This window comes from Cheilinus undulatus, linkage group 7 (assembly GCF_018320785.1).
Source record: "Cheilinus undulatus linkage group 7, ASM1832078v1, whole genome shotgun sequence".
Lineage (NCBI taxonomy): Eukaryota > Metazoa > Chordata > Actinopteri > Labriformes > Labridae > Cheilinus > Cheilinus undulatus.
The window spans coordinates 46,561,029-46,586,767 of record NC_054871.1 but is presented as its reverse complement, the minus strand read 5'-3'; the positions used below and the strand labels follow the sequence as shown (position 1 = coordinate 46,586,767).

At 42.5% G+C, this 25,739-nt stretch overlaps 1 protein-coding gene across 2 annotated transcripts in view; it reads left to right on the top strand.

Annotated features, from left to right (window-relative positions):
* The first annotated feature begins 327 nt into the window (after positions 1 to 327).
* reps2 (RALBP1 associated Eps domain containing 2) overlaps positions 328 to 25,739 on the top strand; it is a 56,188-nt gene continuing 30,776 nt past the window's right edge. The window contains exon 1 of one of the 2 annotated variants that reach the window (XM_041790703.1): positions 328 to 667. In XM_041790703.1, coding sequence (XP_041646637.1) covers positions 488 to 667 — 180 coding nt within the window. In that variant the 5' untranslated portion in view covers positions 328 to 487. Of the gene's footprint in view, positions 668 to 18,886; positions 18,913 to 25,739 lie in introns of those variants that run through there. The other variant, XM_041790704.1, reaches the window with a different exon arrangement.

Genomic DNA, 25,739 nt, shown 5'->3' with positions numbered 1-25,739 from the left:
GTTCAAGTTTTCTAATCTAGCTTCATTTTGGGGGGGCTAAGAATCTATTTTGTTGGAATTAATTGAAACTGCACGACATAGTTCTTGAAAAAATATATCAAATTATAATTAATCAAACGAAATGAGCCTGGCATAAAGATACGTAACGTAGTGGTCTAAGAAAAGAAAAAAACGTGTCTTTATTTTGGTTTTGGGGGACAAAGCAGCTCCTTATTTCTCAGACAAAGCCTCCCCTCTCCCTCTTCCTGTGCTGTAGCGCCCTCTGCAGGCCGCCCTCGGCTCTGCTACAATCACACATAAAGGAGGTGGAGATCCTGAGCCGAGCAGTCCTCACACGGAGCTGGAGGTGGAGGTGATCCCGGCCTCCTGCGGTCAAACGCCGGCCTCAGTGCTGAACCCTCCGCGGTGAGAGCAGCGACATGTACCGGTCTGTGTTCGGGTAGAGGCTCCGGGGTTTTCCGGCTCCTCCTGCAGCCTCAGCCCGGGAATGGAGCATGAATCCGGCGTGTTTTCTGCGGGGAGTTTCATCTCTCTGAACGAGCACGAGCACAGGTTTTACTCAGGTGTGCACGCGCTGTGCCAAGCTGACACTTCAGGAAAGCTGTCGTCCAGTAAGGTGACCGAGCTGTTTAAGGCGTCTCAGCTGCCTGCCGAAACCCTGCACAAAGTGAGTGAATGAGACTGACTGCACCGCACATCTGCGCCTGCTCTGGCATCACATGTTAGCAGAGTGAGTGAATGTGTGTGAGAGAGAGAGAGGGGCTGAGAGCTGCAACTGCTGATCACCAGACTTCAGTGGTCTGCAGGATCAGGGACCACATGATCAGGAGGTGGTCCACGGTGTGCGTTAGAGAGCCACGGTGTTTGGTTTGGTGTGTTTTTATGTGTGAGAGAGAGGTGGAGGTTGTACACACCTCCTTCCTTTAACCCTTCCATCTCTTCACCGGCTTTATTAGCTGAAAACGTGTCTGCATGTCCTCTCTGTGCATTTTGGCTCAAAATGAGCTCTTTTCAACCAGAGAAGGCAAAAAAATGTGCCATTATGGCAGGGAATAATGTCAGGAATATATTTATTTCCTTTTTGCCCATACTGTAAGTCATTGTTTCCCAACCTAGGGTCTGAGCCCCACTACAGGGGCAGCAATGATCTAATGGAGAAGATCCAAGAGCTCCACCTCTTTGCCTGTTTCTAGGCTGAATGAAAGTTAGTTTGAGGCAGCATTTTCAACGTTCACGGCTGCCGCCGTGGATTGGCTTCAAAAGCTCCCTTCGGTTACAACAGGCCAGCATCACTCAGGCTTTATCCAGTTTTTTCTAAACTCGATGGTGGTTAGCCTGATCAAAGCAGGCCTCTAATCAAATTATCAATATAAATATACTTTTTACTAGGTCCTTGCAGGCACATGCTTTGATAAAGAAGTTACAGAATTGATGTCGCCACATGGGCTGTGACAGCTGCAGAGAAAAAGGCCAATAGGTCAGAGCAAATGCAAAACTGCACAATGCAACACATGCTTTAGACCAAAACAAACATATAGGGATGGAAAAAGTCCACCTACTTAGCCTTGCAAAGCAGATGGATATGCCAGACTCCATTTCTGTCATCTTGAAAAGCCAATTATCAACACTTGTGCCAAACTGAAGATTGTCTTGACCACTCAGCATCATATGAGAAGAACGAGGCAGTATATATGGGCGGGGTTTAGTTGTACTCGAAGCCAATTACAATAGCCACCTCCAGTGTGATGATTAGCCCAGATGTAGCTTTAGCATTGCGTCAGTTTTACTAGAACTGGACCACATTTCTGCATGAAATAAAAAATTAAAACAAAAAATCTAAAAGCTTTTCATGATGGGAAAGATGCTTTTGGTCTTCTGCTGACCTTGCTTTGGCATGAATTTGTGAGGGTTACAGGGAAAGGGTTAGATGTGTGAGTGGTACAATGGCTGCTAGAGGAGTGATTTGTCAGCGGCTTTTTCTTCAGAACTGGACTTTGTTTTTTTTTTTTACAACAAGAGCAGAGAGCTACGTTGAAAGTTTTCTGTGACAGAAATGTTTTTGCTCTTCTCCTGGTCTGCTTCGGCATGAGTTTGCAATCATTACAGGTTAGGTTTGCCGTGTATCTGATGGCTGCTGCCTCGGTAGCTTTTAGCGTGGATGTACAGTACTGTGCAGAAGTTTTAGGCATGTAGAGTGCTAATGGTTCTTCACAGGTCCTGATGTTCCACAACTCCAGGCTGAAGAGAGGAGGGAGGGCGGCCAGAGTCAGTGTCTGCACATTTGACATGTTCGTGTGTCGCTCAGCAGCCAAGGGCAAGTTTAACAGCATTTCTTTTGTCCAGACCTTTGCAACCCTGGTAATACGCCTAGCAACCACCAACAGTTTTCAGGTGCTTAGAACATACACAAGACAACCAGGGGGGTTTTGGCAACCCTCCTACCCGCCCTAACAATACCCTAGGCTATGTTTAAGTCCCACATCTACCCATAACTCCGCCCTAAAACTGTGGTTTTTGTTTTGTTTTAATCAGATTATTTTCCCATGCCCTTGGTAATGTACAAAGACAACCAGAGCATGACCTGGGTTGTGTCAATCCTCCTTCCTGCCTGATGGGGCCCTCAGGTGTGCATACTCGCCATTACACGCCGTACTTCAGCCTCAAATATTGGCCCAAACATGCCTAAAACTTCTGCACAGTACTGTAGTTGTATGAAAGCAGTCGTTTAATCAGAACTGGACCACATTTAAAAAAAAAAAAAAAAAAAAAAAACATGAGCAAAGAGCCACACTGAAAGCGTGTCTTAGCAGAAAAAAAAATATTTTTTGCGTTGAGTGGCCTTCGCGTGAATTTTATTCACAGAGAAGCTCTGCTATTCTCAAACTACGGCAGCCGTAACCTGTCAGTTCAAGAGACGGTCATGCATACAATGTCATTCTGTCTTTTCTCTCTGATTGGCCCATCATATAGGTGATAGACCATTCCTCCAATCACCTTCTGAAGTTTTTTTGAAAACTTCTGCCTTTCCGAAAGGCTTTCTATGGGAACTTTCTCAGATGAATGTGAAATATATCCAACAATGGATATATGAAACAGTCTATCTGGCATGTCAGGCTACTATCTGCTGCCAGTAAGACTGGGAGCAAAGATACAGGATGATTTCAGGTTTCTTTAAAGACCAGAAAGTAGGGAGGTGGGCAAGATCTGCAAAATGAAAGCGATGCAGAACAAGGTAAAATACTGCAGCAACACCAACCTCAAAACAAATGGCAAGACACTATTCCAATTAGTTATTAGCATCAACAGCTAGTCTCACTACAATGGGCTGGTTTGTGCTGTCCAGCTAGCAGTGACTGGCTCTGAAAACTTCTAGGATTCCTAAAACTTCACATTTACTGTTATTCCAATGAAAAGTTACTTTAGTGAATTCTGTGTAGGACAATGTATATCCAGTGCTTGTAGGGATTTGCATCTCTGTATCCTTCCTATCATGATGGGAAGATCACCAGCTCTGAGGTTGTCAAAATTTGATTAGCACATATTAACTAAGCTCTGGCATACACTGTTCAGTGCCAAACCAGTTTGGGCCCATTCATTGAATAATATGACTAATTTTAAAGTCGGGCCAAATTTCAGCCTGACTTTAAGCTATTTCTTTAGGACATGACTGCAGATCATAGACCAATCGGCTGCTCCTGACTGGCTTTGATGAACTCCTGGCATGTTTGATAGCTTGGTCATATGACTGCCTATACAGTATGCTGAATGGCAAAATTAAACAATCAGTTTCTTGATGGATCAGTTTCTCCTTAAGTGCAGAAGTGTTTTCATATTCAGCATTATTTTTATTGGACAGAAATAGGCAGGCAATGATTGTTCGTCTTTCTGCAGATCAAATGATGCACTTTCATTTGCTCACACAGCTTCAAGCAGAAAGCCTGAATTACCAGAGAACATTCATATTTTGTGGTACCTTATACTGCTAACTGGAGTAGGGCTGCAACGATTCGTTGACATAATCGTTTGTGTCGACTATAAAAATTTGTCGACGCAGGAATTCAAGTGTCGACGCGTCGTATTATTGTTTTTTATATTGGTAAAATCCAGTACCGGCCGGTAAGGACTCATCTGTACTTGCAGTTCACTACATGAAGTGGTGGGGGCAGTATCGCTCCCACTGTTTACATTATTCACAGAAACTGAGAAGAAGAAGTTAAGCATGGCGGAAAGCACAGAGAACACACCAAAAAGCCGACCCAGAGCTTCTAAAGTTTGGGAACGTTTTACAGAAAACAAATTGGCGAAACAAGTCAACTGCAAACTGTGTCAAGTCAAACTCTCGTACCATGGCAGCACTACGGCAAGGCACGAACACCTGAAACGTAAACACACTGTAGCTGCCGCGTCTTCAAATACCGCGAGTGGGCAAGTTTGCAAGTTGCATGAATATCTTTTAGATCTTTTGCATTTAGTTACTGAGCCCTTTTTGCTTCAGGCACAAGGATTAATTCTTGTAGCCTACTTATAACGTTGGTGCCGTACGTTAATCAGTCGGAAAACCGTCTTTGATATTTGCTAGGGTAACGTTTTTTTCAGTAACGCTATTTAGTGTGCAATTTACTTTAGTTATCAGTTCAATACTTTTATATTAGAGGAAAAACAAACCTTGATGATGTAGCAACTTGACATGCCATGTCAATTTGCTAAATCATTAAGTTTTCACAGGTGTGCATGGATAAGAAGGCGAGGTAAAACAGGGATCCAAAATAGTATGCCAAATAGCCACGATTAGTCAACTAATTGTAAAAAAATATAGATAGATAGATAGATAGATATATAGATAGATATATATAATCGTTGGATTAATCGACATAAAAAATAATCATTTGTTGCAGCCCTAAGCTGGAGCTCACCTAAATAAAGATTAGCTATGTTGGGTTTGCCTCATGGTTAACCCCACAGCTCTTCTAGGTGATCTCAGCCTGCTTGTGTCGTCACGCATTATTGTGCTATTGTTGTATTCATTGTCATGACCATTCATGTCCACAAATCCCCAGGCCAAAAGGAAAAATGCCACCTGTTTTGAACAGTTTCTCCAAAGGATCCAGGTGGGAAAGTACCCTAAAATTATTGTAACATACTCACAATGGAGTATTCCTTCTTCAGAAAAATCAGGCTTCTTAAGTTTGATTTGTGGATAAGATTAAACGCCATCATGTTGCTAAACTGTGGATGTAGCTTCCAGAGTAAGTCTGAGTCGTTTCGCTGAGCCATCCCAGAGATAGAAACATATTTTTGCTGCTCAGATGAGCACAGCAGGTTGTCCGCGCTCGCAGTCCCCCGGGTCAGCTCCCGGCGATCGCGGCCCATTGTGCATCTGTGTGTGTCTGTGTGGGTGTCAGGAAGTTTGGCATTGAGCGCTGCTTCCTTCCTGTCCGGCCTGGATCTCAGCCACTGTGCGGGCTGATTGACACACAGCTCTCTGAGTGTGTTTGGCTCTGCTGCAGGATGTCTGCAGGATCGCTCTCTGACTGTCGTCATGACTTGTGGGTCATCGTGTCGAAGTGTGTCACTGAATCATAAATGTTGTGTTTCCTCTGGCTGATATGGAGACATACAGGTGGTGATTTGATCCCATTTAGCGTTCCTGTAAACACTCTTTTACTTTTTTTCAAAACAAGGAGAGTTTTCCATCAGGTACTATGTGTTTAGGTGTGTTTTGTCAAGTCATGATTCACCTAGATTAACAGAGGAAGGATCTTTGTATCTAACCTCTGTTTACAGCTGATAAGTAGTGAAAGCATGACACCTCTTCCTGTTGAGCTGACACTGCTTTTTGTGAGTCCTCCAGAGAAATATTCAACTTTCCATAGTCTCCTATAAAATCATTTGTTTTTCCACTTACACAGATTCAGAGCTGAAGATGAGTGTTGTTAGTTTTTATAGATACTGTTCCCCAATATGTTAGGAAAACATCAACTCAGAGATCCTTATTATGAAGGACACAGTTTAATCTTTACTCAGTCGTCACTGTAAACTCTTCCACATTCGAAATACTCAACTCTGTGCCAAATAGCCAACAGTCATGGAGAGATCTGTCCATAAGTCTGTAGTATTGGTCACTTTATCCACACATTGTTAAGTTATCTCTTAATTCTTCTCTTCTTTCCTCATTTTTCTGATGCACTCTCATAGCTGTGTTTACACAGTGTCCTAACAGCATGTGCTTAATATATTGCATCACACTACATCCTTGCTGTCCATACTGCAGCTATTAAATTATTTTATTCTCTTCCTAGAGAATCTCAATTTCCCCTTTTAAGAAATTTGACATGTAACTTCATTTTGAATGTTGACAAGCCTTTGGCGTATGTCAGTAGAACATGATCTACAGTAGTCGCTCCCAATCTTTTTTCCTCAGAGAACTTGACAACCCCAGAGCAGACAGAGTCTGCCCCCCCCCCCCCCAAGGATCTTTGCCACCCCTTAGGCCGGCCACACACTGGACGATTTTTAAATCTTAAATGATTTTAAAACCATGGGAGACCACAGACATGAGGACAGTTTCAAATGATTTTTCATCTTTAATCCTCTGAATGCACGCACTAGATGACTCAGCCAGATTGTCAGATCACTGGAGACCACACGACCTGCCAACAACCTCGCGTGACCACTTGACTTCAGAACAAACAAACAAACATGGATGTCTGTCGATACCTTCTTGCTGTCCCTCTATAACAGAGTGCCCTGGCATGCGTTACAGGTGAAGCAAAAATCATAAAACAAGGGAAAGACTCAGGATGAAATCCTGGCTGGAATTAAGGTACAGTTATGTTAATCATTGTGAGCAGTGAAAGTATGTATGATCCATCTGGTGATGCTACCTGGTCTGCTTGGTCTCATTCGTTGTTGTAGGTACTGCGGCAGCAGCACTACAACCTAGAATCGTAAATCTCAAACAAGTTTGAGATTTACGATTCAAGGTCTGGGATGCTACGACGCGATTTGGAGCAGCAAATCAAACATGTTGACACCACATACATGCAGACTATTCAGACAAATTATCGTTTGCGACGGGTTTGAAATCAGGATACACCCCCACAATCGTTGGGGGAGTCAAATCTTTCCCCAAATCAGGCTTAAAATCCTGTAGTGTGTGGCCGGCCTTAGGGGTGCATAAGCCCCCAATTTGGAACCAAGGATGTACAGGTTGCAAACATCTGGTACAGGTTCTTTGCAGATGATGTCACGCAGTAGCAGAAAAAAACCCTTGCCTGCCACGGGCTTCACCCACAGCCATTGTTCACTAACTTGCAGTAAAACTGAACCATGTAGCTACAGCCATATTCTCCTCAAATGATGCTGATTGGCATGTCAATTCTCAGATTGGGCAGAAACGCTTCATAATGGAGTATAGCAGGATGGATAAGCCCAATGACAGGCGTGGAATCTGGCCAGTTCATCTTTGCAATGTTAGATTTTTAGATGAGTTTAAAATAGAACTGGGCAATAAATTGCAATTTAGATTAAATCACAATATGGGCTGCTGCAAGTTACAATATAGCTTTAACTTGAATTGTGTCAGAATACCAGTTTGATAAATCTAATTTTTGCGGCGGCAGAGATTTTATGCATATTATGCAAACATTCAAGTGGCAATTTTTTATTTTAAAAATTCTCCTTTTCGTGTTGTATGTATGTTTCCTACTCAAAATGAGTGACATGAAAATAATAATGGCCCTCAGTAAAGTAAATGACATCAAATTTGCAATATGAGCAAGAATAATAAGTTCATTCTATCTAAAATTGATGAAGCTTAGTGTTGGTTCACAAAATCCATACCCCAAGTTGTGATCAGATGATAGCCAGCTTCACCTCCTCCACTCCAGCTGCCTCCTTTATAGCATAAAGCTTACTGCACCCTCCTATTCAGATCCTTGCTAATATGGATTAATTGCTTCTGAATAATTATATTGTTTTCAATACACATTGTCATAAATGTATGTATCTGTATGGGGGCTTCTAGCCATGTGCTACTTGCATAGTCAAAGCAGCTGTTTGACTAACCCAGGGAGCATCTTTTGAGCTTTCTCTGCCAGGTAAAACTTTAGTAAATCCATTTTGCAATAAAATGGTTAAATGTATGATGAGTGTTCCTGGCTGAATGTAGGGTGTAATATGGAATGATTTATTCCATGAATTTGTTGAAAAATACATAGGATGTACTGTATCTTGCAAACTGTCTAACCTGCACAAATACACTTCAGTTAGTAGCCACTGCCTTCCTGTCTGAGCTTCACCATGGCACTTCACCGGACGTAAATATGAGAAGCTCAGCAGTAGCTTAGCGGTTAGTGTGTAGTGAAACAGCACGGTTTGACAGTTTTTTAAAGTAGTAAATGGAAAATAATTGGTATGTAGGTTTTCAAGGGTTAAACTCACTTGTAACAACTCAGTCGAGGTTAAAAAGGGCCAGACATTAAAGCACGATGTTAATCTGCATTGAGGAACGAAGGCTGGTGGAGCTAGCTGCTAATGTTAGCCACGCAATACAAAGTATATCAGGCTCACATCATGCCTGCTCACACAGGGACCCTGTGAAGAATTTGACTGTTTTTAAGTATTTTCTCCTCTTTGGACTAGTCTGTTAAACGAAATTGAAATAAATGTTGTACAGGTTGAATGGGGAAATAGATGCTTAGGAAAGTCCTTACAACAATTTAGACCGCGCTCTTTCTCTTTCTCTTGCAGCAGCTTTTGGTCAAACTGCATCTGAAAATCTGACTTTTCAAAAAAGTTTAGGTACCTTTTGATACTTTTAAATGGAGACTGTACCATTTATATCAAAGTACCCACGTTTTTTACTACCTTAGTATGTAGTGAAAGTTTTAAGTTTTTAAGTTGAACCCTTTATCCTGTGAAACAGTCTTATAACTGCATGAATGACTCTCTAACGTGTCTACCTGAGCTGGAAGGCTAAAGGTGAGGTCTGTGCTCAGGGCTGAGTTCAGTCACATGTTGAGTTACATGTGCTGGTTATTGACAGACAGTGCTTGCTGTAGAACCAGTCTGCTTGAATTAGGTGTGGCTTTGTTGGAGAAAACTTTCTGGAACTCAGCTCAGCTGGTGTTGTCACATACCAACTTTAACAGTTTTTTTAAAACTACCCCTACATAGTTTTGGTCTGTTGGTCATTTTTTATTGAGATTTAAATATGTTTACAACCGTCAGATAGATTGTTGGTGTATTTAGATACATTTTTTATGGTCCCCAGTGGATGAATCATTATGGCTTTGTTATCCTCTTACTTTCCATCTAGCAACACTAGATGGGATCTTTAGGTTTTTTAACTAGGTTTTTAATCTTTCGTTTTTTTCTAACACTTTATCCTTTTAAATGTCTTGAGGCAGTTTTGCTAATGCTTTCTCTTTTAAAGGCTTTGTGTAAGGATGCAGAAGCACACAACACCTGCCACAGGTTTGTATATAAGCACGCCGCTCAGGCTCCATGACAACGTCCCACCCTGTGTTTACTTAAGCGTTTCTGGGGTCTACTGCTGATGGACACAAGTGGCGTGTTTGCACGAGTAACCTCTGCAGCAGCTGTTTACTAACAGCTATGTAATGGTGTAACAGCACACTTCATATATCATATACAGGTTTAATTATTTCTTGTTAACTCATAGAAATAATGTTTACTGTAATTTGTAAAGCTCTTTAGCTGCTGTAAAGTCAAAACAGTCACAATGGTTGCTCATGTATTGCAGATAATCAGAATTTCATCATGACTAATAGGCTAAATGTGTTTGCTCATTCACCTAGTCAACAGGGTGTGTGACTTAATGTCCATAAAGACACACCAGTGCTGACATTAAGCACGCTGAGATGTTTTTGGCACTCGTCCATCCTCTCTGAGTAACTTTCCCCCTTCAGGCCACAGATCTGACCGAGGTTCCTGGAGGCCTTGGAGAATTAATCTCATCATTAATCTGTCTTTGCTGACCTCAGGCGCTCTCACTCCGCTCTCTCTCTCTCTGGCCTCTGGTTGTTTTGGAGCTCGGCTCTCCCTGGAAGCTGCTGAATGAGTACACTGCAGGTCAAGCAGAAGTAATTTCTCATAAGGCAACATGACATCCCTGCTCTCCACCCGCCTCTCGACCTCATTAGACAATGAGAATTAACAGCACTCCTGTCAGTCATATTTCATACTGCAACATATTTTCTTAGTCCTCTGGGCTGAAAACTGTCCTGTTTGGGATTTTGCTTGTTTATAGGTAACACATTTTAGCTAATAATCCATTGTTTGTACCAGAAGAGACTGGTCTTTTCTCTCATGGATGATTTGACAGTCACTTGCTGACAAAACAGATTGATATTTAAACGTAACCTAAAACTAACCTGTTAAAGATTTTAGTCATTTTTATGATGCACAATATCCCTCTAGGTTCTAGTCATATCTTAAGGCAGGTGACCACATGATTTACTTCTTTCATGGGTGTCATTTTGGAGGGAAGCAGCTGCAGCTCAGAAGGCGGGCCAATGACAGCAGGAGATCCAAGATTAAAATATTCATAACAAGCTGAGATGTGAGATGATTTTCAAGCTGTTGGTTTTTCCGCAAACAACAGACATGCATTTATGATTCAATAACTTCATGTCAAGCTTTCATCCAATAGAAGATAACTACAATAAACCAGTGGTTCTCAAATGGTGTGCCTTGAGCCAAGTCTTGGTGTGCTGTAGGAATTTGTACAACCATACATAATTACTACAACTATACAATTAAAAAAAACAGAGCAGAACAGGCATAAATGACAACAGAATGGCACTGATGAAGTCAAAGATAGAATAAAGGAGGAGCTGGGGGGGAGGAGGGTTGTAAAAAGCAGCTTGCAGAGGGAGTAGCAAGGCGTAGACAGGCTTTGGAAATGGCAGCACAAGTACAGTTTGCCAATAGCATGCCTAGAGTGAATCAGCTTGCTGTCAGCTGACGAGGACTGTTAGATCAGCTGATCTCAATTTTTTGGCAGTGCTTGATTCCATGGCCTGCCTGAGCTAACACTATACACTTGATTTACTCTAACATGTAAGAAGCTGTTTTGTAAAGATATGGTTGTGGTGTGCCTTGGAATTTTGGCTTGATCTTCGATGTGCCTCAGGCAAAGAAAGATTGAAAACTACTGCAATAGACTAATGGCCAGTGATCATTAACTGCCGGCCCAGGGGCCAACTTATGCCCCCCACATCTTCCCATCTGGCCCCCAGAACATTAGCAGATTCAGAGCATGTCAGACGAAAAAAGATGTTGCTGTATTTGTTTTTAATTCATATAAATTCCCTACAGCTATTAAATCAACTCTTTAAGTCATTATAATCATGATAGGAAATTTTAAAACTATTAAATCTCTATTGTAGAGTAAGCATGTGTAAGTATTATAATAAGCATTATATTAATCTCTAGTAACAGTGGAAAAGGAATGCACGTATACTCTTTTCCTTGAAGTTATTATTACTATTTTTATTATTATTATTATTATTATTATTATTATTATTATTATGGTTTATCAATTAGGGACAGATACAATAAAATTAGACAACTGTTGACAGGCCTCCCATGCAAGCATCATAGTGTTTGTAGCAAATGCTAATTTGCAATACCGTCCCTAGAAGGGCTTTTGTAAGAATAAAAAGTTGTCTTTCATTTTAATTTTTATAGTAATAATCAATCTCTGAGAGAAGTAAGTCATTTCTTTTTAAATGGTAATTAAGAACGGTTTTGTCTGTAGAACTTTCACATTTACAGTTTGGGGAAAGTAAGTTAATGGATGAATAAAGTCACTTTCGAAGAATCATGGGCTCAGGGACATGAATCAGTGTCTGTCATCATAGTTCACTGCAGCATCCACAAAGGCAAGTTACAGCACTATCATAAAAAGAAGAATCCACATGTGAATAAAATCCAGAAACACCACCAGCTTGTCTGGGCCAAAGCTCATTTTAAAGCTGGACTGAGGCATCTTGGAAAACTGTTCTGTTGTCAGATGAATCAAAATTTGAAATTCTTTTGGAAACCACGGCAACTCTGTCCTGCAAACTAAAGGCCAATCCTATTTCTAAACCTTAACCTTTCCCCTTAGCCGTTCCCCTTCTTCTACCCCTTCCTCTTGCCCCTTGACTGGTAAGGGGCAGGGGTGAAGACCTTCCCTTAAGAAACGAGACGCCACTTGATTGCTGTTCATCATCACACATTCCTGATAAACAGTGTGTCATCAGAGGTGACAGTAAAGCTTTGACCATCTTGTTCATACTGTGGATCTCCATGTTGATCTTCTCCACATATTTATAGAGTTAATAGCTCTGGTTTACATGTGTACATATGGAAAACACAGCAACTTCTCATCCCCGGTGGCTAAAAATGGAATATATGAGAAAACAGAACTGTTGTGTTTTCTATAATCATTATGCCGAAAATATTTGTACATTTTTGCGCCTCCTTTGTGGTCTGTTGTGCCATTTCACAATTGATAGATAGTCATTTATTGTCACTGCATTGTAAAAACACAACAAAATTACATTTGGCAGTCTCTGCTGTAACACCCAGCTGTAGGTGTCGTGCTGCTCCGCATCCTCCACCTTTCAGTCTCCAAGCGCCCCGTTCTCCAGATAATCTCTGTCAGGAAAGATGTGAACTCCGTGGGCACGTTTCCTTCGCGGTAGTGGATGAAGCAATCTCGTATACACAGAATGTCAGTTCTTGTGTAGGGCTATGTTTTGCTGCTAGTGATGGAGTGCTGGGCCGCTGCGTTTGTACGTGCCGCCCCATGCTACCTGAATAGGTAGCATTCAGTAGTCTCCTGTTGATCAGGCAGTGTGTGTGTGTTCCATGGCAGTTACTGGCAGTTGTTGTTAGCTTTTAAGCTCGTCTCCTCGACCGGGGGTGCGTCTGTCAAAACTGTCTCTCCAAAACTTTGAATAGAAGCACGCCCACAAATGCTGCTGAGATTGAAGTTACTCATGTCCGCCATCTCCTGGTGTAAAGTAGTAACAACATTAGGCACCATATTTGCAGCTATAGCCTGTTTAATTCACCAATTTTGTGACTTTGGAGCTTAAAGAGTTAACATGTAATTTGGCCTGTTAAGATGTTTTTGATTGAAATAGCTTTTGATTTCAGTAAATACGACCTAATGCTGCAAATTCAACAAATGACCATTTTCAGTTCTTTACAACCTCTAAAATATTTTTTAAACTCTGTTGTGTATAATAATTTGGAACATTGCATTCTGAGTGTTTGTATTTCTTTTTTTAAATCATTATCATTGGGAGATTTGCTCAATAAAATTTCATTTATGCACTGATGGTTGCTGACTTGAAAATTATACTAACTGTCATTTGCATCGACTCTTTAGGAAAAATAGCATGCTGCAGCGGCCCAGGGGTTAGCACTGTTGCCTCACAGCAAGAAGGTCCTTGGTTCACGTTCAGTGTCTTTCGGTGCAAAGTTTGTATGTTCTCGGGTACTCCAGCTCCGGCTTCCTCCCACCACCAAAAGCATGCTTGTTAGGTTAATTAGTGACTCTAAATTGGCTGTAGGTGTGGGTGTGAGTGTGCCTGGTTGTCTGTCTCTATATGTCAGCCCTGTGATTGACTGGCAACCAGTCCAGGGTGTACCCTGGCTCTCACCCAATGACAGCTGGAATAGGCTCCAGCACCCCACGACCCACAACAGGATAAACAGTATAGAAAATGGATGGATGGATGGAGAAAAACATCATTTGTACAATAATTTAGAATGTGGTGTGTGTCCCATGACTCCATTGCCTTAAGAACATCTACACCTATCACAAGTTCAATATCAGCATCAGTTTTCTTCAGCTGAATTTGGCTTGAGTATGGCCATTTTTCCAGCTCCTTTGTGATGGGTATGTTCTTTTTGAGACAGGACTCTTCCTTGTGTGTACACTTCTGGTAAGTTGAGCTAGATGGCGCCCACAAGGTTACCTACAGTATCTCCAGTGCTGTGAGCTCGTAGCTCTTTTTTTTTTTTCTTGCTCCATAGTTTTAAAGATGACCATTGTTCTCCATGCTTTAGGATTAAGCTGCTTCATAAGGTTCTCTGTGCAAATTGAAGCTGAGCTGCCAGGGTGTAGGAATGCAAAGACTGAAATGAATTTGTGTCCTTTGTTGATTTTTACACAGACTGCCACGATAGCTGACGCACGGTCCCTTCCGGCCCCAGTTACCTCAGCAGCTGCAACAAGAGCACTTCTGACACGTTTCCTTTGCTTCTGCAGGACTAGCCTTCAGTTGAGGGTCATGCTTTATCTATTCTGTCTGGTTCTGACTCTATTGCTTGTTGGTTTTAAGATACATGGCTATGATGTGCTGGGATGCATCTTCAGTGATGTTCCTGGGGTCATTGGGGGTTTTGGGTCTTTCAACATCATACCCCCTCGCCCAGGTGACCCAGCTGGGGTGATCAAGTCCCAGCTTGCATCCCAGCAGCAAAAAGCCTCTGGAGACCTGGCTAATCCATGCTGAGGATTGTCTGACCATTTGCATGGGTTGTAAAGCAAGGGTCCATCCGCTTGGAGATCTCATTGCCCCCCCCCCCTTCCCGGATCCCCTGGGGGTTTATTTCAGAGGAGTCACTTTTAGCCTGTTATTGTTTCTCCCTCGCAGGAGATACAAGCTTGGGTGCCAGCCCAACTTGAACCGGGTGCCGTCTTTCCGTGCTGTCAACTGACTCTCCAGTAGTCACCAAACTATTCTTGGTTGACATCTGGCCTTTCCCAGACATCACTGGTTGCTCCAGAAAAAAGGTTTTAAGATACATCACTATGATGCACTGGGATTCATCTTCAGTGATGTTCCTGGGGTCATTGGAGGTTTCGGGTCTTTAAACTTCATACCCCCTCGCCCAGGTGACCCAGCTGGGGGGATCAGGTCCCAGCTTGTGTTGTTGTTGTGGGCAAGATGGAACGTAGCCTGCGGCTCATAAAGATCTGGGCTGGTGAATTTAGTCTGTTGACAGGAGTGGCCTTGAAGTGATGTAGCATGTCTCTTTGTCACTTATGACCTTCTTTAGAATACCATGCCGGGTGAACACTGCTTTCATTTTATGGACAGTAGCTGCAGTGATGTTGTCCAGACGTTCAATTTCAGAGTACCTGCTGAGTTATTCACAGATAACAATGTAGTTCTCTGAGTTCCAGAAGATTAAGTATGTTGCTACAGTTTCCCATGGGTTCCCTGGAACTGCCTGCAAGAGCATGGGCTCCTTTTGGTTAGAGCTGGGGTGTGTTTGGCATATGCCACACTTTGCAACAGTGTTTTCTATCTGTTGGCTCATACCTGACCAAAACATTATGTCTCTTGCTCTGTGTTTGCTCTTCTCCACCCCAAACTGTCCTGTGTGTATACGCTGTAGCATATCTTTTCTGAACTTGTGTGTCACCCTTTTAGAGGATGGCCCAATAACCAGGTCTTGCATCCAATATGCTGAAGTATTTGGCTCCTGCCAGTTTGTGTGTTCCATCATCAAGTGTGGGAAAGGGTAATATGGCCTCATTATTGCTTTCTTCAGTGGCTACAGGTCCAAGCATACACAGAGGTTGTTTGTCTTTGACTTTTCACATATTATGAGTGCACTGGGTTTGCTCTGTGACTCTGCGCATTATACTGTCCTTTTCTATGTTGTCTGATTCTGCCCTCAGATGATCCCTGAGAGCAAATGGCACTGTCCTTGGTGGGCTGACTAATGGTTAAGCTAGGTTCTATTCTGAAGCTGCACGGCCCCTGGAATTCACCAGTGCCTTTGAAAACATCAGCATATTCACCCAGTATGTCCGTTGGCTGGGTGAGGTGTACGAACTTCCTTCCTGGAGGCTGTGACTGCATACACCGCTCTGATAAGTCCCAGGGTTTTTCATGCCTTGTTGCCTAGGATGGTTGGCCCATTGCAGTCCACAACCTAAAATTTCTACATGGTTGATCTGTCTGTGTATTTGCTCTCCAAGTTGCAGAAACCCTTCAGTTTCAGTGGGTGTCCCCCATAACCACATTGCTTGTGTTTGTCTTTTGTCAGTGGTGTGGTGGAACTTTTTGAAGTAGATAAAACGCTTGTTTGTGCTCTGGTATCCAACTTGAATGTCACTGTTACATTACTTGGTCCCAGTCCTACATCTGTATACGCACTGTCCTCATCCTCTTCTTCTGCAGCTGACGGTATCTATGAACAGCTGTGAGTCAAAATCTTCATTTGCTTCCTTGAACCAGGAACCTTCTTGTGTGGAAACAGCGCTAACCCCTGTGCCACCGTGCAGCTGGTTGACTGTGGGCCAGCATCCTCAGTGTAGTATTTCTTGATGGACATGGTATTCCTGGAGAATCTGGCTCACTTGATGATTCCACAATCACATTGTTACTGCTCTTGCTGATCACTCTGAGGGGAGTTGTTGAATTCGTCTGTCTTGTCCTGATTCAGTAGAACCTGGTCTCCAACAGCCACGTGATTGTTTTGCTTTGTCCTTGCTGTCTGTGTATAATTTTGATTTGCATTTTCGTTCTGCAGCAGAGTCTCTAATCTCCAGATCTCTCTGTGGTGCAGCTATATCTGGAAGTTTTTCTCTGACTTTCCTTTGAAAGAGCTGGACTCTTCCTGTGGTGGCATGGTCAAAAGACCTGTAGACTGTGACATATACTTGTGAAGCTCCTTCTTCCAGTCCATTCCTTCAGATTGTGATCCAGTGATTGCTTCATCAGAGAAGCATTTTGTCTCTCCACCTCTCTGTTCACTTGTGCCCACTTTGGGTGTTGTTTTGACACAGTCTGATCTGCTGGTGACTGGGAGGATATGATGACTGAAAAATGTCTCCATATTATCAGTGACCCTGTCTGTGGTAGTTGACTTTAGGCCTAGTAGATCAGTGGCAACATCTTGCCACAGCCCTTGTCCACGGCCCTTGTCATAGCAGCCGCTTCATATTGCCTTCCTTAGTTGTCTGAGTTTGTCATCAACAGTAAACGCTTCCTCCATGTCTCCAGTGGTCAGTGCTCTTGGGGTTGTGTTTGTAGCTTTGAACCTCACATATTCCTCTGCTCCATGTTCATGAGTCTCTTTTGTCATGCTCTTTCTCAGTAAGTGTGTCAGGAGCTCTGCAGTGTTACGTTAAGTGTCATGTTAACCTGACGCTTGTCTGTGTTCAGGTTCAACCAACAACTCTCCAGTCTTCTCAAAACTGCATGGTCGCTGATTGTGGGTTTCTTGGTCACGTTCGTGAACGATGATGTCATCTGAAATATTCTCTACCCCCTCTGATGGTGCCGTTGCAGTTTCGTGTTGGAATGTTCACTTGCAGAGGAAACAACAAAGTTAAGTCTCTGCAGAAGTTGTGATGTCTCTCGATTCCGGTGTAATTTCTAGCTGGTGATAGCCCCACTTTAAGTCCAGTTTGCTGAGGAAGACTGATTCATTCATTCTTTGTAAGAGCTCATTCACTTTGGAGATCGGATATCTCCCCCTGATGATGGCTGCATTTGCTCTCCTCATGTCGAGGCACATTTTAATGTGGTCCTCTGCTGCTTTTGGGGTGACTACAGGAGGGTTCACCCATGATCCTAGCAGTTACTTTCTTTTTCTCTCCACTGCTTCTCTTAAATAAAATGGCCCTTGCCTTGGGTTGTACCACAGTTGCTACACTCTTGTGAATGTGCAGTCTGATTTGCTTGTGTGGTAACTAACGGAGTCTTCTTTTTGAACAGAGAGGAGATTTATATGTAGCTCTTAGCCTTAAACATTGCAGCATGGTGTCAGCTTTTCACATAATGAAAGAACAGCAGACTAGACTTCTTCTTTGTCTCACTATCAGCTGGAGAGATGTGTGTTAATAGTGCCACCTAGTGGACTCAAATGAACTACTCTAACAAGTGGACCAGGTCCTTGCGTCAAGAAGAAGAAGCAGCGCAAAAGTGCCGTCATACCGGACCTTTACAGGCCATCGGCCGGTACCCTCGCTCTCTACCTCTCCCTCAACACAAAGAACGCCTGGTGTCTTTGCTTCACCAAGGCTTCCATGCCATCAGACAGAATCAAGCTCTTTCCGTGTGCTGCAGCTCTAACGCTGTTGACCAGTCCACCTTGGTCCCAGCGTGGCGGGCTCGTTGTAGCATTCAGACTTCAGCAGGGAATTTTCCATCTTTCCCAATGACCTAATGTAACTATGGCCCAAACTTGTTTACCTCATTGCCATTGTTTTATACTTAATATGTGATATGAATTTACTTCCTCCAGTCAGCTGGCGTAACTTCAACAGTGTTGGATTAATTTGTGTTTGGACTTTTGCAGTAAGTTTTTGTTTAGCCTCTTGAACTTTTGATGAATTCATTTTTTTTTTGGTTATTTATTTTTCATGTCTGAATCTCAGGACAGTCTGACTGCAGGCTGCAGATCTCAGACGCCCCCAATACTCCTTGTATGTGCCACAACTTGGGCTCAGTAGGTACAATCGGTCATCCCAAAATCAGAAGGTTGCTTCATGCATTCACGTGTCGACCCCTCTTTGCTCCCTCTTTGTTCCCTTCTTCAGTGGCATGGTATGGATGTGTAAGAAGAGGATTACCTAATACTGACGACTAATTCTCCATGCGGTGTGAAAAAAAGCTCTTTCAGATGACACTGAAAGCACCATACATGCTCAAGTCTATTTAACCATTTACCAGGCAGACTGCTATGGTGAGACGCTGCATCTGTCAGAGCAGAAATACATGCTAAAAATTTATGATGCTAAATCCCTTTGATTGCCTTCCAGGTTGTCTAGATTCTGTCTTAACAGAATGAAAAATCTTTGGTTGAGTCTTCTTGAGACAAAATACGGTCAGGAAAACTGCCAGCCAAGGTCAGGGTTAAGGTAAGGTAAATCTTTTATTTCCATGAAGATTTTGGATCAGTACTTCTGAATTGATTTTAACAAAGTAAAACAGAAATGAAATAAATGTATTCTCCAGTTTATTATTCTCCCCAGAGAAAACCCAACACATGGGATGATAGAAACCTCAAACAATCTGTTTGGGAAGGGGGTCCAAAAGAGACCAATGGGTTTAGTCCTCTGTTGGACTGCCCTTGCAGCAACAACCACAGCCTCGTCCAAGCCTTGCAAAGAACCTGGATACTGGGTTCCCGGAAGGATTCTTGAGCGCATCCAAATGAATTTTAAGATGCTTGATGACGGCTTCATCCAAAGTTGTTGTGTTGGCTGATAATGCTGCCTTGAAAGTGTTTTCTTTAGACCCAAGCTCCTTTATGATGTCCTTCAGCAAGGGTCTGTTGAATTCCCCCAAGTCTTTTATGTCGCAGACATGTGAAAGGTCGCAATCAGCCAACGCTCTGTTCGATAGACGCCTGATGATGGCGGGCCACTGAAGACGTCGCCTGGTTTTCTGTGGGGCTTTAAGATAGAGCTTCATGGTCAGGGAATTCATGAGGTTCTCTGTCTTTGTGATGCACTCCCGGGACAGGGTATCAGCCCACACTGGCCTGGTCTGAGTGTCAGGAGCTGGTGGCTGAACAGGGACATAGGCCGACGCAGGCTCATCAACATCATCTTCAGTTTCTGGCGTAGACTCCTCTCTCACCCATCCCAGTCTTGTAAAGAGCCTGGTAAGAGCACTGGGCTGTGGGGGAATCTTCAGGGCCTCCAAATGTACTTTTAGATGCTTCAGAGCAGCATCATAAAAAGCTGGATCATCTGCTAAAACAGCCCTGACCGTGTTTGTCTTGGAACCGAGCTCCTTCTTGATGTCTGACCACCAGACCTTGGTAAAATCTCCAACGTCTTTGACTTTGTGGACATCAGAAAAATCACACTCGTCCCGGGCTGTGTTGTTCAGACGCATCATGATGCGGGCCATGTTAAGGCTCCTTCGTTGGTCACGTGGGGTCTGAAAGAAGAGCCTTGTAGCGAGGGAAGTAAGGAGCTTATCGATCCTTTTGACGGTATCCGGAGATAGAGTCTTGGCCGGGACCATGTTGACTCCATTTGTCACAGTTTTAGAGCCGGTCGCCTGCAAACATGAAGGGCAGGAGCACTTGCGCTTTGTTTTGACTGGACCAGACTCAGATGGAACTGGTGTAGCCTCCGTCTTGACTGGACTGGCCTGGACCATATCCGGCGTAGGTACTGTGTTGACTCCATTTGTCACAGTTTTAGAGCCTGTTGCCTGCAAACATGAAGGGCAGGAGCACTTGCGCTTTGTTTTGACTGGACCAGACTCAGATGGAACTGGTGTAGCCTCCGTCTTGACTGGACTGGCCTGGACCATATCCGGCGTAGGTACTGTGTTGACTCCATTTGTCACAGTTTTAGAGCCTGTTGCCTGCAAACATGAAGGGCAGGAGCACTTACGCTTTGTTTTGACTGGACTAGACTCAGATGGAACTGGTGTAGCCTCTGTCTTGACTGGACTGGCCTGGACCATATCCGGCGTAGGTACTGTGTTGACTCCATTTGTCACAGTTTTAGAGCCTGTTGCCTGCAAACATGAAGGGCAGGAGCACTTAGGCTTTGTTTTGACTGGACCAGACTCAGATGGAACTGGTGTAGCCTCCGTCTTGACTGGACTGGCCTCAACCTTATCCGGTGTAGGTTCTGTCTTGACTGGTCCTGACTCACCAACAACTGGTCTAGACTCATCCTTGACCAGTTTGGACTTGTCTCCAAGCAGCGTAAGCTCTGTCTTGACTGGTCTGGACTCGTCTACAATTGGTGTAGGCTCATCCTTGACCAGTGCAGGCTCTTCTGTTACCAGCATGGACTCCCCATTAACTGATGGACGTTCCTCTGTGACTGGTGACGGCTCATTTGTGACCTTTTTAGGGTCCTCTTTGTCAGTTGCTGTTAGCTTACCTGAATCAGAGGGCCCGTAGCTGTTGTCTTCTGCTGGGGTCAGCACTTCACCAGTTCTATCGTCCTTCTCAAGTTTGGAGGGTTGAGAGTCCTCTGTGAGTCCCTCCACAGGGTTGCTGTCCTGTTCTAGGTCTTGTGCCAGTTTTTCCAAAAGATTTCTGACAGCAATGCAGAATCTTTCTTCTTTTCTGGCATCTTCTTCAGCTGAAGTTTCCCTCTCAGTCTGCTTTTCAGCGTGAGGGGAACCAGCAGCGTCTTTTGGGAGGGAGTCTCCCATTTTTAATGTGGCTGGTTCAGCCTTAGTCGCACCAATGATCAAATACTCTTGAAACATTGGCACGACAGATTTCCTAAGGTCTGAAGACAGAGCTGGCATGATATTAATAAAAATATCAGCCAGAGTGTCTTCGATGGATGAATCCCAGGCCCCTGTAGCGATCTTGCTCCACTGTGTCGCAGAGAGTTTTCCAAACTGTTGATCAATCAGAGGCCGGAGAGATTCAAAGTGTTTGAGAACGGCGTTCTCCATGTTGAGATCAGAGTGTCACAAAAACACCTGTCAAAAAGCTTTCCAAAAATGTAATGTTCGCTAAAATGCTCAGTGCTGAGTAGATCGTACAACTGTACTCGTGTACTCCTGAACTGAAATGAGGAAATTTGGGGCACAAACTGACACCTGGGTTATTTAGGGGATTTCCATGTTTTTATTTGAACTTTAACTTCAGCAGCATTCCGTGCTGCCAACATTCCATTCCAACCCCATTTAAAGTAATCAGTGTTTTCAACCAATCACAGCAAACTCATTACAGACTTTGATTAATCAAAATCAATCCCATAAATCAATACTGTTAGAATTTTCCTGTTACAGGTAGACTGACTGGATGGCCCAGTAACTAGATGAAAAAACTCAACTTGTCAACGAGATTTTCTAATATTGTGCCTAAATGTTAACAACTGAGGTGGGCTTACAAGTCATAAGCACTGTTTACCAAATAAAATGCCATTTTAACAATGTAACAATCTATTCAATTTGACAAATACAATGAATGCATTTTGAATTGTTTTATTTATTTTTTTTAAATAAAATAAGACCAGTGTGACAGAACTTAATCACACAGAAAAAGAGTGCTGACATAGCATTCAGGATATAATCAGTGCTAAGTGGTCCATCAACAAAGAACTTTAGAAGACGTTGTACAGTCATTTTCACTCATCTAATGTAAGTGTGTGGGGGTGTGTGTGTCTGTGTGATGAGTGTGTGTATATGTACAGGTGTGTGAGTGGATATATAGGGTTTGTGTGTGTTTGTAAGTGAACATGTTTGACTGGTCAACATAAGGTTTAAGGTGCTATAACCAGTTCTGAATCTCAAGTTATGTGTTATGTGTTAAGTTATAAGACCTCCAGTTATGTGAACACAATGACTGCCTCTTAGTGAATAAAGAAAAAAGAGCTGATGAATCATAGGTGTCTGTTAGGGTATTTATATTTCATATTTTGACACTTACTGTAGTTCTGTGACTCTGTTAACTTAAAGTTATGCTTTCTGTTTTTTTCCTCTCATTATTATTGCTTTTAGCTAAAGGGGGAGGGTCCCCATATTGGTCTTTGCCCTGGGCCTCCAAATGGCTTAAAGGGGCCCTGCCTCACACCTACAGCTCCCCCTCACAAATCGTTCTGTCCTGCCACTTTGTTGCTTTCATTTTTCTGTGTCTGTCCTTTGGACAGTATTTGTCATTAGTGTGTTTAAGATCAAAGAAAAAACCCGCATTTAGACAAGTTTTACTCAATTTTATATGATTTCAAAATGTGATCCATGTGTGTTTGGCACATTGATGATGATGATGCACATCATAAAAGTCATCATCAGATACGAGTATGGGAGAGCATTAGCAGGACATGACTGAAGAAATGTGTTAAAACGAGGGCATTAGAAGCTTCAATTTGAAAACAAGACAGCACACCTCTATGAATGAACTTAATGAAGACACGCGCCATCAGCAGACTTCCTCTGCGCCCTTTTACACACGTTCCTCCGTCCAGCGCGGATCCAATGTTAATAATTCACAAGTTTTCATTTGAATTTGGAGGATTTTTTAAAAGTAAACCTTAAAAGTGCCGCAACTGTTTACATAACGGCCAAATGTGGCTCGAGAGGGTTGAGTATCACTGCGTTAGTTGAACACTTTGAAAGGGGGCACATTTTACTCAACACACTCACTGAAAATCTCAAGTATTTTCAAGTCATCGGACTTAAGTCCGAGTCATTGATGTCAAAGTCCAAGTCGAGTTGCAAGTCTTTGATGATATTGTCAAGTCGAGTCCAAAGTCATCAAAATTGTGACTCGAGTCTGCCTCGAGTCCAAGTTGCATGACTCGAGTCCACACCTCTGGTAAACAACACCTCAGGACAAACACTTAAATATTTATTCAGCAAAAGCCTTACAATTCTGCTACCATCGGGTGTGGATATGTGTTTAAACTCTACAATCAGAATGCCCTAAAAAGTTTGGGCCCTGTGTAAAATGTAAAAAATACAAACATTTGCAAATCTCATCAACCCATATTGTATTCATAAGAGAACATAAACAACAGTGGCAAATGGTCAGTAAAATATGATCTGACCATTTGCCGTGCCACGTATTGAAATGGTTGAAACATGGTTTCACTGTAGCCCCACTCTGTTTAAGAGGCTAGTAGCAACTCTTACATTATGTGTCCAATGTTTATAGAGTTTAGCATGCTGTATCATACTGCCCTGATTGCTTCTGCATATAAATATAGTTCTTTGCCATCCTGCCTCCTACTGTTACACGGCAGTATTAACTCATACACACAGAGCTCTGTGGCACATTTTTCTGTAGCACAATGCCATTCCTGGGATGTTCTGCAATACTGCTGTGCTCAGCACACTGCACAAGTTTGCCAACATCCGACCATTACCACATACCGCGAGTTGCATCACACCCCGAGTGGCACCGGGGTGCGAGGGCCCTCCAGTGCTGCTTGCAGCCCTGGGATTGTTTCATGCAAAGGAATTCGCTCTTCTACTGTTCTATAATGTTCATGTTTCATTGCAAAGTTATAATTATGCATGTTTTGTTTATTGGTTCATGTATTCAGGGGAAAATGTTTTTACGAGTATGACACCATGAGTGAGGGGGTTAATGCTGCAGAGTACCTTGCCTGTATGTGTCTGTATCTGTGTTCTGAATAAAAGATGGCTGTTCATGCTCACTGCACGAGTGCTTGTTAAACTCCTTCAGCTTGTGTTGAGCCGTTCATCATCACAGCTTGCTACAATTTTATACAAGTTTAAATGGCCCAAGAAAATTACATTGGTGTGATACATTTATCCTTAATAATAATAATAATAATAATAATAATAATATCTGGAATTTATTAACGCCTTTCAAGAAACCCAAGGACGCTTTACAACAGGAGTTATCAACTAAAAGTCAAAGAGGTCCAGTCAGAGAAAATGTATTAAACCAAAGGTCTGGAACATCATAATGTCTAACTTGAATTAGAGTGATATGTGGATTTGGGTGTGATTTCAGAGACTTATTGCACTGATAAAATATAAAAATTTTCTGTCTACAGCTCACCTATTTCTCTGTCTGTGAATCTCCTCTTTAGGGCCCAATGAAATCAATTTTATGTTTTGCCAAATTCTGTTTTAATTTTTTGGAACTCCATTTTTTTTAACCTTTTCACTAATTTTACCATAAAAAGATTGTCCTGTTTATTAAAATAAATAAAATGTTAACTAATTAAATAGAAAAAAACTTAAATTTATTGAAAAAGGGCCACGGTTGACCCAGGAGCCACAGTTTGGATAACCCTGATATATAATAATTATAACCAGTGTAACAGTCAGATATTTCCAACATTTTAAGACACATCCACGTAAATAATCACATCCTAACTGATGTTTGTAATGTAAATGAATCAAAAATCCTCCTGTTCTCTCAAACACAGAGTGATAGTGACTTAAGAAGGTCACATTAAAGTTAAATGGTTAAAAGTAAACCTGTTACCTAAACTTTTCTTTACTCTCTCAGTCTGTAACAGTCCATGCAGTTTGATGCTGCATTGTTCTACTCTGAACTGTAACTTTTCTCTCCTCATCTCCCTCCGTCCACGCTGTCTGTCTGTCTGCCTCATATCAGACAGGTACAATAATGCACACACACACTGGCTCCTTAAGCAACCAGTGGGTGGAATTAGCTAATTGATACTCGAATGTAATACTTTAGACTATGGGACTTTATAAGATCTCGAGTCTGTCCGACTTGAGTTTGTACCCTCCAAGAGGTAAGTAGGTCCTTAAGTTGTGACTTCAGCTGTCTGTGCTGAAGATATACCACCAGTGCAGACACAGACTAGTGATGGGAAGTTTGGCTCTTTTCAGAGAGCCGACTCTTTTGGCTCAGCTCCCAAAGAAAAGCCGGCTCTTTGGACTCCCAAACGGCTATTTATTTAGGATCTTTTTTTTAGCCCTATATTTTACCTTAACTTCACCAAAAATAATGGTTAGTGTGTTGAAAACCCTTTTGCATTCAGTATTTTTATGAGAAGCCTTATGATTGCCTAATTTTGTGCATTTATTCTGTTACAAAACCATTCTTACTTTTGTTTAATGTTTTAATCAAACTTTTGTCTTGCACAAATTAACAAAAAAACTGCAAACAAATCCACAGAACAAAACCAGAACCAAACTCAAGCAAACAGTAAAAATGTCCTCAGTGCAGGTTGGCATTCATGAAAATCAGATGCCTCAGCTTGGATGGGCTGATCCGATTTCTTCTCTCTGTGAGTACCTGCCAGGTTAGAT